A 13,541-nucleotide genomic window follows, 5' to 3' on the forward strand; every position below is an offset into this window, starting at 1 on the left:
CGAAGTAAGAGATCTTTTTCAAGGTACAAAGAACAGGACAGATGTCTTAACAAAGAGTTCAACAAATAGTCTCTGTGGAAGTATAAACAAAGGACTGCCCAAATGAGAACAAGCAAAGGCTCTTTTTTCAGAGCCTGCTATAGTAAGGGAGCCAGCCACCACCATTTACATTTGGCAGAGTCAGAGGCAGGCAGGGGAGTTTGAAAGCGCTTTAGTGAGAAAGGGGGGAAGGCTTCGGGTGTTCAGGTGTATCCTCGTGGAGGCTGTTGGCATGGGGCATCTGTGAATGGACACTCAGAGTGGGGCATCCTGTGTGTCATTGGTTAGGGGTACATATTTGGCTTTCTCTGATTAGTCCTAAGTTGGAAGTGGGTGCAAAAATCAAGTAAACGGAAGCTGTTAGTTTTTAAATCCTGGCTGTTTGGACCCATTGTTACGAAGGTTGTTTGGTTTTCTGGCCTGGATGCTGCAGAGAGTAGTTGGACTTCTAGACTTGTTGCTGCAGGTAGTGGGTTGGCTTCCTGGACTGGTTACTACAGATTGTGGGTCAAAGTTCTATTTTTAGATATGGCCTGGCCCTTGTCCATGTGTATATTTAGTCTCTCATCACACAATTCACTTGTTGGGTAGACTTGCCAGTTACTCATTTCCACAAATGACTTAAGTGTGTATAATCATAAACTTATAGAAACAATAATTTAAATTTTTTCCAACCTCAAATCCCAAGTTTTCTCAAGAGCCTCCCCCTTTGTCTTCCGAGCTCTGTTGCTTCACTGTGGTTATTTGCACAAGCCACGTTCCTGGGTCTCCTCTGAGTCACTAATTCATCAAACATTTCCTGAGTTCTTTGCTGCACACCCAGGCACTGGTGGGAGGAATCAGAGGTTAAAGACACAGTCTCTGCCTTCAGAGACATCAGTGAGAAAGACAAGCTGGCGGATACTGTCTTCCAAAGTGCCCTGTTGTCAAAGATAAACAAAGCCAGACACGAAAGTGATAAGGACAGATTTCATCAGTAATACACTATTGCAGTGGGTAGAGGGTCCCGTGTGAATTGAACTCAACTTCGATTCGTACAGAGGTGACTGAGCATTTTAGAGGGAGGATGAGGGCGTAGGGTGGGGGTTGTTTGTGGGGGCTCAGTAGAGTCAGGGAAGTGAGAAATTACAAAGAATTGGTCAATGTAAGGGCTGAGTAGGCCAGCTGTGTCTCCTAGCAAGTTGTCGAAATCAGGATTTTGTCCTCCCCCAGAAACTGGGAGACAGGGGCTCCGGCCTTCCTGATGGTTACGGTTTAAAGGAATAGCTTGCAGGCTCTGAGTTGTAGGAGATACAGATGTATAGATACAGCTCTACACATCTCAGAGAGATAGAGGAAGGATTCACAACTAAAAGCACTTTTTAGTGAATGCGCTAAGAAAGAGTGGTCAGGATCTTACTGTCAGGTGTTGGTCAGAACAAACAATAAATTCTTTTGGCTGCCGTGAGCTGTCTCAGGCACTTAAAGTGGGGGCTGGGGTCATCCTGGGGATATGGCCTTGTGCCGTTAGAAGCGATGTTCACGTTGAAGTCTTTTTTATTTTTCCTTTTAAAAAAACATTTATTTTTAAAATTACAGTTGACATACAGTAGTATATGAGTTTCAGGTGTACAACATAGTGATTAGACATTTACATACCTTACCAAGTGATTCCCCCTGATAAGTCTAGTACCCATCAGACACCATACATAGTTACGACAATATTGTTGACTATATTCCCTATGGTGTTTTAAGAATTTATAGGCCATGGTTGAGAAGTGGACTCACAGGAGGCTGGCTAGAGTTGGGTCCAAGGCAGAGTCTTTGTTACAGTGCTGTCCTGGAGGTGAGCACAGGCCACTGAGGTGAGACATGTGTGCGTGTGTGTGTGTCCGTCCAGGGAGAAGGGCACAGCTTGACTTGGAAAACCAATCCCATAAACCAAATGAGTCCAACCAGGAAAGGGAAAGGTGTGGGGAAGAGCAAGGGCTGGTCCAGGTTTATGAGGCCTACAATGTATACAATTAGAGGGCCTTCCTTTAAAAAAAACAAACAAACGAAAAGGAATTACAAAATTAGGTAGAGGGTCTCGGAGTGGGGCGGGGCATGCAATTAAAGGGACCGAAATGTAAGCTTCTCTTGGTTCATGGCAAAGCTGCGTCTTGGGGAGGGGTGTGCCAGGTTGTGTGAAAAGCAGAGAGGGCCTGGCATGCTTAGGGAATTGAAATAATTCAAAACTGGGTTTGCTTGGAGAATACACAAAAGCTAGAGAAATGTTGGAATCCAATTACAGAAGGTCTTGTGGGTCATCCTAAGAACATGGATTTTATTCTCTCAACTGTGGGCGTCACCGGAGGATTTTCAGCAAAACAATGACTTGATCACTTATTTATGTGACAGCAAGATCAGGCTGGAAGTGTGGAGGATGGCATGCAGCCCGATAAGGCTGGTTGTAGATACCAGGTGTAGATTGCAGGTTGGTTGTAGACACAAGGTGGGACAAAGCACTCCTGTTACTTGCCAGTGAAGACCATGGAATCACCCCAAATGTAGATACATGACTTCAAGACAGATGCTAGGGTCAGAGAGAGCTAGTCTCCATCAAAAACATTTCTAGATTGTTGTTTCTCTAAGTTGAAAAACACGCTTACATATATTTTTTGTGGAAAAGAGGCCCAAGCTAGCCTAAGACTTGTTTTTGAGTAATCATTTATGGTACAGCATTTCGTTTTTAATAGAAAATTCTGTATTTGGTTTATTTGTCATGGGGTATCATGCACATAAAAAGGAATAGTTTTAAAAATGATTTTTACAGTCAAATAATTGTGCCACACCTTAATGTTTACTATTCTATTTCTGCATAAGATATTTTGATACAGAAATGTCTGGAAGTGTATGGGCTCTGTCACACAGCCTGTAGATGTGCTGAGGACAGCACTGATTACTACAGGCAAAGTTTTCCAATGAAAAGTACATTTACAGTTGGGCAGGTCTTACTGCTTTGTACCAGGAAACTCTTAGACCCCTGGAAGTTAATACTTGAGTTTTCCCCCTCGGGTTTGCCTTTTTCATTTATTGCCACATCTTTGCCTTGCTGGAATAGATTCCATGCCGAGAATAAATCTGAGATAAAGCATCTGGGAAGCATTATCATCAAATTATATAACCATCTTTCTTTCCTGTCTCAAAAAAAAGAGTGATTGTTTGGATTTGGTCTAGCTTCCTCTTGAGCAGATGAAAGGAAAGCAATCCGCGAAATGCCTAAATTTTAATGTGGCAGTGGCAGCAACTACACATAATTATTCATTTTGATGTAGTCTTAGAATTTACATGTTGCCCCATATTGGAGGGGATCTCAGACACTGACGGTGCTCTGACTCTGCTTTTTAAAGCAGCACATGAAATCTTACCATGGACATCCGATATATAAACAAGACGGGGGCCTTGGGCTCCCCGCTCTGTGCCACACCTCAAATAGCTCTACAAGTTTGCGACCACTGATTTGGTTCAAGTCTTACATTTTCCACTTAGAATTTTTGACGCTCCAAAAAAAAAAAAAAAAAGAAAGAAAGTTGACGCTCAGCAAGATAGTGACTTGTTTCTGATCATGCTGGCCAGAAATAAATCTTAATTTCCCTTCTTATTTTTCGTTTTGGACCCAGTGCTCGTCGCACTATGTCACACTGTTTTATTACAAAATGCTTGCAGATGTGACATCAAAGTGTGCTCCTTACTGAGTCTTTTGATCGCTAAGGAATTAAACCATCACATACTGTAGAAACACTTTCCTTGAGTCTCTAAAACAGTGGAACACAGACTCATGCATTATTTCCACAATATGCACCAGGCATCTTGCAGACACTTTTGTCACACGATTACTTAACACTGAAGCACAGTAAATCCATCCCTTTTACTGATTCGCTAACTGAGATTCTGAAACTCTCTGGGTCTTCATCATGAGCAAAGCGATCCTTTTAGTTCCCATCATCAGGGAAGTTTAGATTTTCTGAAAGAGCGTTGGGCAGCTTTGAGTCATTTGCCACCTAAAGAAAACATTTCTTCCTATTTCAGAGGCCTCTCTCACTTCCCTCTTTTGTAGTTTGATTGTTTAGTTTATCCAATCTAAGTACATGTTTCCCAACTAAGGGCAGAAATTGTTTCGTAAAGAAAGAGTCGTTTCGTCCATTCTTCCTTCTGATGAACCCGCCCTCCTCTCCTCCCGATCCCACTTGCAGAGTTTACAGCAACTGGAGACATCCTCATGCAAACTGACTCATTGAGAGAACAGGAATTAAACCAACTGGCTTCTTCAGAAGTTGTTTTTTTCAACCATTTATAGAAAAACGGAGACTCTGAATGCCCAGTGACGGTTTTAAGTTCATCTGGGGCAGGGACTCGTTCGTTCATTCATTCACTGGACAAACACAGAAGTATAAACTGAATGTGAGGTGGTCCGTCCGTGACGGCTGCATCTCAGGGCACAGCAGCTCCAGCGCCCCCACGATGATCAGGAAGGCTCCGGGCAGAGCAAGCATTCAAGCTGGACTTTGAGCAGCGGTCTTCATTCTGGAGGCGGGCTTGGGAGGACACCCAGTGGGCCAGTCAGAGCCTTTCACCCCCTACACTAGGCGTCAGACCTGGAAAGATGGTTGGACTCGCGAGAAGAGCTGAAAGCCAGGCTGTGAGGTTTCCGTTATTAGGAGTCATGGAAGGTTGTGAGCAAGGGAGTGAAAACACTACTCTGGCAGCTGCCCATGGGGAGTGGTGTGCGGGGGAGGAAGATCCTGAAGGCCGCGAGAAGGAAAGGGAATATTCCGGAAATAATGCAGGGATGATGTAGTGAAGGCCAGGCCCGGGATGCTGGCAGCAAGCATGGGACAGCCTAGCCCATTCCCACTCTGAGGAAACAAGAGCTGGAGAAGCATTAGACATGTGGGTGAGGGCCGTGGGGGTGGCAGAGATGACCCTGACCTTTTGAAATGACAGTGATGCTCTGGACTGAACTGCGGGACAGACAACAACGGCCTGTTTTTGGTACAAAGGTTCTGAGTTTAATTTCACATGTGTTGACTAAAAGACTTAGTCTCATGTTTCTCGTGCACCATCCGTGGAGCCCAGAAGAAAGTGTTGGTTAAAGTAGAAGCAATTCCCATAGAGCCTCTCTTGAGAAAGGATATTAGCAGGGCTCAGAAAGCCCGAGTGCCTTTTGAAATTAAGTGTTGCCTTATTTAGATCCCCTTATCCTTCTTCCTTCCTTTTTAAAAGTAACGGAAGTTTAAAGGTGAAAATGATTTGAACAGAAACCACATCCACTCCTGCAATTATCCATAATTGGGTGGCGATGGATCTGGTTGGGGCTATGATTGTCCCCCTCATGCTTGCAAGTCCTTGGGCTCCTCGGGAGTTAGCTTCATCAGTTTGTCCACACAGAGCAGGATGAGGGTGAGAAACCAGAGACTCCAGCCAACAGCGGCCATGATCCAGCCGTACTCATCCACGCCAACGTGACAGCAGCGGGCTGCTTGTGGGCAGAAGTCCACATCTGGTGGGGAAGAGAGAGCAAGTGTTCCAGGAAGCGTCATACCAGCCCCGTCCAGCTCCTTCTCTAATATTCATAGTAACAACCATAATACGATAGCTCACCTTTACGAAAGCAGACCATGCACTCGGCTAAATGCTCTGCACATGTTACCTTATTTATACCTCACAAAGTGATACGTACAGTTGTTATTATTCCCCTTTCATGCGAAGACACTGAGGCCATAACTTGCCCAAGGTCACGAGATGGCAGAACTAGAACTCAAGCCCAAGTCTGTAGGACTCCAAAGCCATGTTCTGAACCTCTACGTATAATTACCTCTTACTGTCCTTCATAAGTGCCCAGAAGTGAACACATTTGGTCAATGAGGGTGGAATAAAGGAAGGCAGAATTAGAATAAAGTGAAACTTTCTATGAATTAGACATGTGTAACAATGGTTGCTTTATAAAGGACCGACCTCCCTGTGGCTGGAAATATTCAAGTAGAGGATGAACAGAAATATGCAAAGGGTACAAAATGAGGCTCCTGCTTTGGGCAGACACGGGTCTTGCTGATTTTTATGGTCTTCCCACTGCCAAACTTCCACAAGCTTTTGAAGTCGGCATCTCTGGCTGGCTGTCCTGGGGAACGGGTCATTAAAACCACCAGTTCCAAAGATTGTGAGCCTAGATGGGCGCCAAGGCCAAGATTGGTTTTTAGACATACTCTGCCTACAGTTCCGCGGGCCGTGAACAAACCCCACGAGAGCTCAGGAAGGCCAGGCCGGCACTCAGCTACCAACATCCATTAACAGAAAGCCAGGAACTTGTTTCCCTCCAGAACTTGGGCCAGCTCTGGGGTTAGGGCAGTTGGCAGACACTTACTGGGGCACTGCTCCAGGGTCTCAGGGTCTGGGTGGTGGGTGGTCAAGGTTGAGTTGCGGTTACTGCTTGCTTCTGGAAATAAAGACAGGAGACAATTGGAAGCAGTCGGAAAAGCCATTCCCAGGCATAGAGTTTGAAATCTCTTTTATAAATCAGCAGTGAGTATTATGACCATTACAGAAGTTCCAGTCTAAGCTTCATGCAACAGAGCCAACCCCCTGTTATGGACTGAATTGTGTCCCCCTCAAAATTCATGTGTTGAAGTCCTAACTCCAGTAGTGACTATATTTGGAGGTAAGACCTTTAAAGAGGTAATTATAAGGTGAAATGGGGTCGTGCGGGTGGGTCCTAATCCAGTATGACTTATAAGCAGAAGAAGAGATAGCAGGGAGATGCGCGCACAGAGGAGAGAGCCTGTGAGGACACAGCGAAAAGGTGGCCGTCTGCAAGCCAAGGAGAGAGGCCTCAGGAGAAACCAGCCCTGCCAGCACCTGGAGCCTCCAGAACTGTGAGAAAATAGAATTCTGTTGTTTAAGCCACTCAGTCTGTGGTATTTCATTATGGTGGCCCTTGCAAACTAATACTGTCAGTCGCCTTTTCCTATCCTTGTCTGTTGTCATTCAGAGATGCTTTTTCTCCATTTCTTATCGTCATTAGTGACCAAGGATCCACTATATACAGGTTTCCAAAGTCTCTATTTTAGCTGCTTTCTGTGCAGGTGGTTACATACAAAATGTTTTTTTAAGAATATATTCCCACAATCGTTGAAAAATCTAGAATGTTTTTCATAACTATCTTTAATTCCTTTCAAATCCTCGGACAAATAGCTGTTGAAATCTGACTTTGATTCTTGATTTCTGACAATAATAGTATTATTACTCAGGAAGATGGTTATCAAAAATATTAAACACCATACAGGCAAGTCTAGAGGCTGCTAGAATATGCAGTGCTTAGAATCGTCCCTTGACTAAAATGCATGGAGCCCCATGATACAAGGAACTTCAGCAGGAATTGTTCCAGTTCTGTCAGAGTTTGGGAGGTGAGGTGGGGCTATGGAGATGGACAAAAAGATCTCCAAGGAAGGAAAGCTCCCTCTCATAACAGAATAAGAAGAGAGATGTTCTTGATCCCCTCTGTCCCGTATGTCAGCCATGGGTGGCTATTTAAATTGATTAAAATTAAATTGGAAGCACAGCACAGATGTGGAACATTTCCACCATCAAAAAAACTTTTTTAAGTTTCGTGCTAACCTAGGTTGGTTAAGACCAAGAGACCAATTTTGAAGACTCTTTCTGGAAATGATGTTGCTATTCAGTCTGCTTCTTGGGAATGCAAGAAAAAAAAAAAGTTTTGGAAACTCGTAAGGCCCTACTGATTCTAGGTCAGCTTGTCCTTCAAAGGAGCTTGTTGTCACATAGCAGGACCAGGTAGGAAGAAATTCCTTGAATAGCCAAAGCCTTGAATTTGCTGCTCTGACTAATTTTATGCCACCCACCCCGGAGCCGCTCTGATGTCCTACCAAAAGTAATTATCTCGATGCAATCTGATTGTTACTGTAAATTATTTACAGCTTAATGGCTGAGAGCTTGGTCTTTATTTGTTTTGGGGAAATTGATTCCTCAACAATTGAATGCCCCTCATAACCCAGATCACTTCCTTGGCCCTGACTTTTACCTCCCCGCTACCGTAGACACTGGAGGTGATCCCTGTCTAGAACAAGAGTGGAAAAACACCTAGTAAACTGGCTACTAGTATTAGATGAAACCATATGATATTGCCATTTCTGTAGGTCAAAAATTGTTCCGCATCAGCAATTTTATATGGTTCCAACTGAATAGCTTAGTTATAAGTTGCTAGGAATCTAAACTTTACCCTCCTCGCGGATCAGTAGCACCAGCCAGCAAATGGTCCCACTGGGAGTCACTTCCAAAGTAAAGGCTGCTGGGAAGGCCTGACTACTCAGTGCAATTCAATTGGTCAAGTTTTTTGAGGTTCTATGCTAAACAAGTCACCATGAGTGTCAAACAGAAAGGAATAAAGCCCTCTTACTCCGGGAGGAGTTATACTGGGCAGTAAAATGAACGTACTAACACTCACTCAGTGTTTACTATGAGCTGGTTTATTAACATGTATTTACCTGTAGTCATTCATTTCATCTTTACAACAACCCTATGTGTCAGCACTATGATTATCCCTGTGTTGTAAATGAGGAAACTGGGGCACAGAGAAGGTAAGTAATGTGCCCAAGGTCACACAGCTAGTAAGTTGTGCAAGCGTGAGTGGAGTTGAGGCTCACTGGCTTTGAGAGCCCACGCTCTCTGGACCTCCACAGGAGAGACTGTAAGGATGAGAGAAATAGATATAGGCTTGAGGTGGGGGCAGGGAGGATTGGTTTGGAGAAAGCAAGAGACTGTCAGGGAGCAGGGCTGTGTTCTGAGGGGAGTGTAAGAGCAACACCAAAGCCAGAGGCAAAAGCCAGGAGCACCAGAGTATACGTGAGGTCTCTGCTTGAAGTGCAGAGACCAGCCTGGGAAGGCAGGACAGGATAGCCTCCACCCCTCGAGCCTCTATAGGGCAATAACCCAGCATCTCCCGTGCCCAGGGGAGAATGGTACTCAGCATATGGCAGCTTTTGTGAGTTAAGGTTTTGTGAAATTTGCAAAGAAAGCTCAGGGCCAGGGGAGAGGAACAGAGGACGTGAGGTGAGGTTATGAGATGCAAAGGCAGCATTGCAAAGCGTGACAGCCCTGGGCACTGTAAAAGCAACCGGGAAAGAGCCCCCAAAAGATGTCATTTTAGGCTGGTTTCGTCCCCTGGTGGGAGAGACTGCTTTTTCATCTTTCTTTGTGACAAAGGTCAACAGAGGTGGCTGCTCCTGTCCTAGCTGAGGACGGAGTAAACTCTGAACGCCCCCACCCCACCCCATCACCCCCTGCCTAATCTTTCAGGTGACAAAGGACTGTTTCCTCTTTCCTTCGTGCAGGACCAACCCTAGCCAAGGAATCCTCCTCCTCTTTCCCTCCCACCCTCCCTCCCGCCCCCTTCCCAGGGTGGCCAAGAATAAAGCTCACAGTTCTACCTGCCAAGCAAGTCGAGTGGAAGGAGGCGATGACCAGGCTGAGGACCAGGGCAGCGCGGGGCACAGAGATGAGGTGCCTCATGCTGGAGAGAGAGGCGTCTGTCCGCACCATCGAGGCTGACGTGTGCTGAATGACGGGTGCCATGCGTCCTGTCTGTGTGTGTCCTGTCCTGCAGGAGCTGGAAAGCAGCGCTGTCAGAGGTGAATTTCTACTCTGTGTTTTGGGGAAAAGAGAAGGGGTGGAGCAAAGGGAAATTCTCCTGTCACACCTTGCTCTTACCTCTCTAGAAGGGACGCCAAACTATGTAGCTGCAAGGAGGAAGGGAGGGGCAATTCATGCAGCTTTTCCTTGAGCTCATGGTTTGCCCATACTGATTGAAAAGAAAAGAAAAGGAAAAAAGAAAAGACAAGACAGAAGAGATGTGTGCCCTGCTGGTTCCTGGAGCATGAGTTTGCTCCCTCTTCCATCTGTAGATGTAGCGCTGGATTGCCTGTTCCATTTAGCCCAGTATTTACTGAGTACTTACTATGTGCTCTATACAAAAGTCTGGGAATAAATGCCCTCCAAGTGCTTTAACTACAAACATGCATTCAAACACAGAGCACCGTTTCAGGAATGACTTGGGAAGGACAAAGTACATTAGTTCCCAACAGCAAAAGGCCACATCTGTGGCTGGGATGCTCCATGACGAAGGTGGCATTTGTGTTGGGTCTTGAATGATGGATATTAGTGTTGACAGCAAAGAGAAGAGGGCACTGTAGGCAAAAGGGACAGGTGAGCCGTGGCCCAGAGGGAAGAATTGCTCAGAAGTCCACCATTCCCGCAGCTCAGGTGAGTGTAGGTGACCTGAGGGTGAGGTGGGGAGGTAAATGCAGAGCCGTGAGGCTGAGCCTCTGGTGCCTTTGGCTGGGGAGTTTAAAATAGTCAGGAGGCAAATGGAAGGCTTTGTGAAGATTGTGATCTGGGTCATAACTTGATTGGAGCTCTGCGTTTAGTCTAAAACGTTTATTCAATACCCACCGTGCATATGAAAGACCTCATCCTGGGCATTTGCAACTCAGAGATGGCTAAGAGTGGTCCCCACTTGCCCTAGTCAGTCCAGGAGGGAGACCAAGCAGTGAAGGAGGAATTGAGATGCAACATGGTAAGACTCAAATACGGCAGTTTCCCACAGTTTGGGGCTGTAACACAGGGAGGGGTTATATCTGCCTGCGAGGTGCAGAGGAAGTGCCCTTTAGGCTGGGCATGCTAGAGAAGGCACTTTTTTCTCATTCCCAAAGGTGCAAATTAGTGGTGGCCTTATATTCTTGGGTTTAGGGGTTGGGGGCAGACGTGCTTTCGGGAGGCTAGTCTTCAGGCAGTGTACAAAAATCTGGTTCAGGCCTCCCACTTGGTGGAACATTCGTCCCTTACTGAGTAGCTGCCGTGTGCTGGGCCCTTGGGATGGGGGTGCTGAGGTGGGTAAGGCACCGCAGACCCTGTCCTCCAGGAGCTCAGGGTCCAGTGAGGGAGAGGGACGAATAATGGCGACACAATGACATCAGTATGGTCAGGAGGTCTCTACAAAGAATGGGAGCTTCACCGAGGAAGCTTCACCGAGAGCACTTCACAATGGAGATGGCATTTTGACCTGAAATTTGAAAGATGCGTACTTTACCACCAGGCTCAGGAAAAGGAAACAGTCTGTGGAAGGCCCGTGAGGTATGAGCATGTGACCCTTGTTTGGGAGTAATGAGTGCCCTGGGGGCCTGGGTTTGGTCATGGTGTGTCTAGTTAGACTAAGAACAGATTGTAACGGTCCTGCATGCTAGACAAAGGGAACTGGACTCTGTCTTATGAACGGGGCACCCTGTAAGGAACTTGTGAACCCCTTTTTATTTCAGAGGCAGGGAGGGCCAGTCTGTGGAGGACAGGCCTGGATTCAGAGCGCTCCTCTAAGAAGCCGTTGTACACATCCCAGCCAGAGATCAAAAGGACCCTGAATTAAGAGGTTGGGCTGAGGATAGAGAAGAGGGAAACAGATTCAGGAGGCACTTTGGAGGCCTCGTCAACAGAAGGGAGTCCAGAATAAAGGCACGGTTTCCAGCTGGGTGAGTGGGTGACCATGAGGCCAGCCTGGGGTGTAATTCCAGCCCTGCCTCTGATTGTCTGAGTGACCCCAGCAAGTTAGGGGTGGGGGCAAGTTACTTTATACATCCAAGTCTCAGTTTCATTATCTAAAAAATAAAGGGACGTTAGCACATTTCTCAGGAGTTGTCAGCCATGTAAAGTGCTTTGCATAGTGCTAGCTGATAGTAAGTACTCAGTAATTGTTAACCACCACTTTAAAAGAAGGGCCATCATAAATAGAAATTATGGGGGAAAGGCAGTGTTAGGGGAAAAGAGCACTGTGTAAGTATTGATTGATTTGTATCGTGTCTTGGTCCAAAAAGAGTTTAAGGAAGCATACGTGCAATTAAGTAAGCTAGATAAAATAAATTTAACATAAATGAGAAGAAATGAGGCAAAGAAAAGGTTAGGGTAGGAACTAAAAGATGGATCCATGAGCGAGCTTAGGGCCCAAAATGGCATGCTTGTTTTCGAAGCTTCCTGGTAGCCAATGTAAAGAGGGTAACATGATCACATCCGTTATCCATGGGTTCATAAGACGAAAACAACAAGAGAAGCTCAATGCTCTTGATACCAAAGCCAGAGAGGAATTTTCCCCTTAAGTCCACATAGAGATGACATTGCTTAATAGGGCAAACACGGTTCTTGACATTTTCCTCACAGTTAACCTTGCACGTAGACTAGAGCTGATTTAGCTAATAGGCTCAAGAGATAACAGCAGTGCATTTAGGAGATTTTCAAGGGTCTCTAAAATGTTTGAGACCTGAAAAAAATATTGTCATATCCAAAATAGGAACAACTATAACAAAAACTGGGCAACCAAAAGAAGTAATTATTTCAAAAGCAAAGTTGCACAAATCATTGAAACAGAAACAATTTACTGTAGGCTATTGGGTGCATGTTTGCTGTGAGCAGAGCGTGTGCCTCCACGGTGATGAGAGCTTGGGACACACAAAGATTTGAAAAGGCCCTGCCTCGGGTTGTGATGCTGGTTTGAATAACATCCACCCATCTAAACTCTTAGATCTGATGAAATCATAGCACTGAAAGAAATTCTGGATGCAGTGGATGTATTGATAGAGGACAACGGTAATAATCTGTCTCTTCTCTCCTCTTTTAACACATTGTTATTTGATTTGGGACTGTTTTAGATTTGGTGTTTGCAAGTCATTAGAAGATAAACATTCTCTTAACAGATCAAATGATTTTATTACCCTCAAATAGGATGGACTTCGCTGGTCTCATGAAATTCGCAAGGAAAGGCTGCATGGCAGCTATTTTACGAGTGTCCCCATTATTAGCTGTTTTGTTTTGGTTTTTAAAACAGGTCTATAATTAATAAATCCACGCAGCTGAGTACCTCACCCAGGAACCCAGAAACTCTCGCATCCATTTTACATCAGGTTTGCTTTGGAAGGTGTACCAGGAAGTTGACTTGCTGGACATTCTGAGGGAACTGTCTCAAGATTTTTTTTTTAAGTGGCTGAGATTGGTGTTTGGTTACACGTACTTTTTAAAAAGTGCAGGCTAAAATGTGGCCAGGCTCCATGGTGGTGCTTGGGGTTGGTCAAGAGCCAGGGTCCCTCTCTGCCTCCAATTTTATCTGTTCTGCCTGCTATGATTTCATTTGAGAAAGAAGAGGAGGGGCAGAGTGTTTCCGATGCTAAAAGCTTGAAAATGAGCATTGTGTAGCCTGCCATGACTTCTGTCTGTGGGAAGAATATTTTATGTTGAGGAAACTTCTGTGAGTCTGGTAGGCCCTTCTACTGCCTCTCCATCTGTGGGGAGGGACCATTGGCCTTGAACGTGGGGCTTGCATTTCCAGTTGATCCACTCTGAGGAGACTCATGGCCTTGACCGCTACCATGCCTGCTCTCCCTTAACTTCCGAGCAAAGATGGGGTCCGTGGCTCTTCTTGCATGTGGCTTTGT

At 45.5% G+C, this 13,541-nt stretch overlaps 2 protein-coding genes across 12 annotated transcripts in view; one reads left to right on the top strand and one right to left on the bottom strand.

Moving 5' to 3' along the window:
• Positions 1 to 945: 945 nt before the first annotated feature.
• Positions 946 to 9,645, bottom strand: TMEM213 (transmembrane protein 213). Its single transcript, XM_019750503.3, has 3 exons — positions 9,501 to 9,645; positions 6,422 to 6,493; positions 946 to 5,560 (listed from the first exon to the last, which is right to left on the bottom strand). The coding sequence occupies exons 1-3, from the start codon at positions 9,643 to 9,645 to the stop codon at positions 5,391 to 5,393; spliced, it is 387 nt and encodes a 128-aa protein (XP_019606062.3). The 3' UTR covers positions 946 to 5,390.
• The window catches only part of ATP6V0A4 (ATPase H+ transporting V0 subunit a4), a 57,317-nt gene continuing 53,335 nt past the window's right edge, over positions 9,560 to 13,541 (top strand). For all 11 annotated transcript variants that reach the window (XM_088799900.1, XM_088799903.1, XM_074315313.2 and 8 more), the window contains exon 1: positions 9,560 to 9,701. The gene's annotated coding sequence lies outside the window, so the exon portion shown is untranslated. The remainder of the gene's footprint in view (positions 9,702 to 13,541) is intronic.

This window comes from Rhinolophus sinicus, chromosome 8 (genome assembly GCF_057876585.1).
Source record: "Rhinolophus sinicus isolate RSI-liver-muscle chromosome 8, RSI-T2T, whole genome shotgun sequence".
NCBI classification, from domain to species: Eukaryota; Metazoa; Chordata; class Mammalia; order Chiroptera; family Rhinolophidae; genus Rhinolophus; species Rhinolophus sinicus.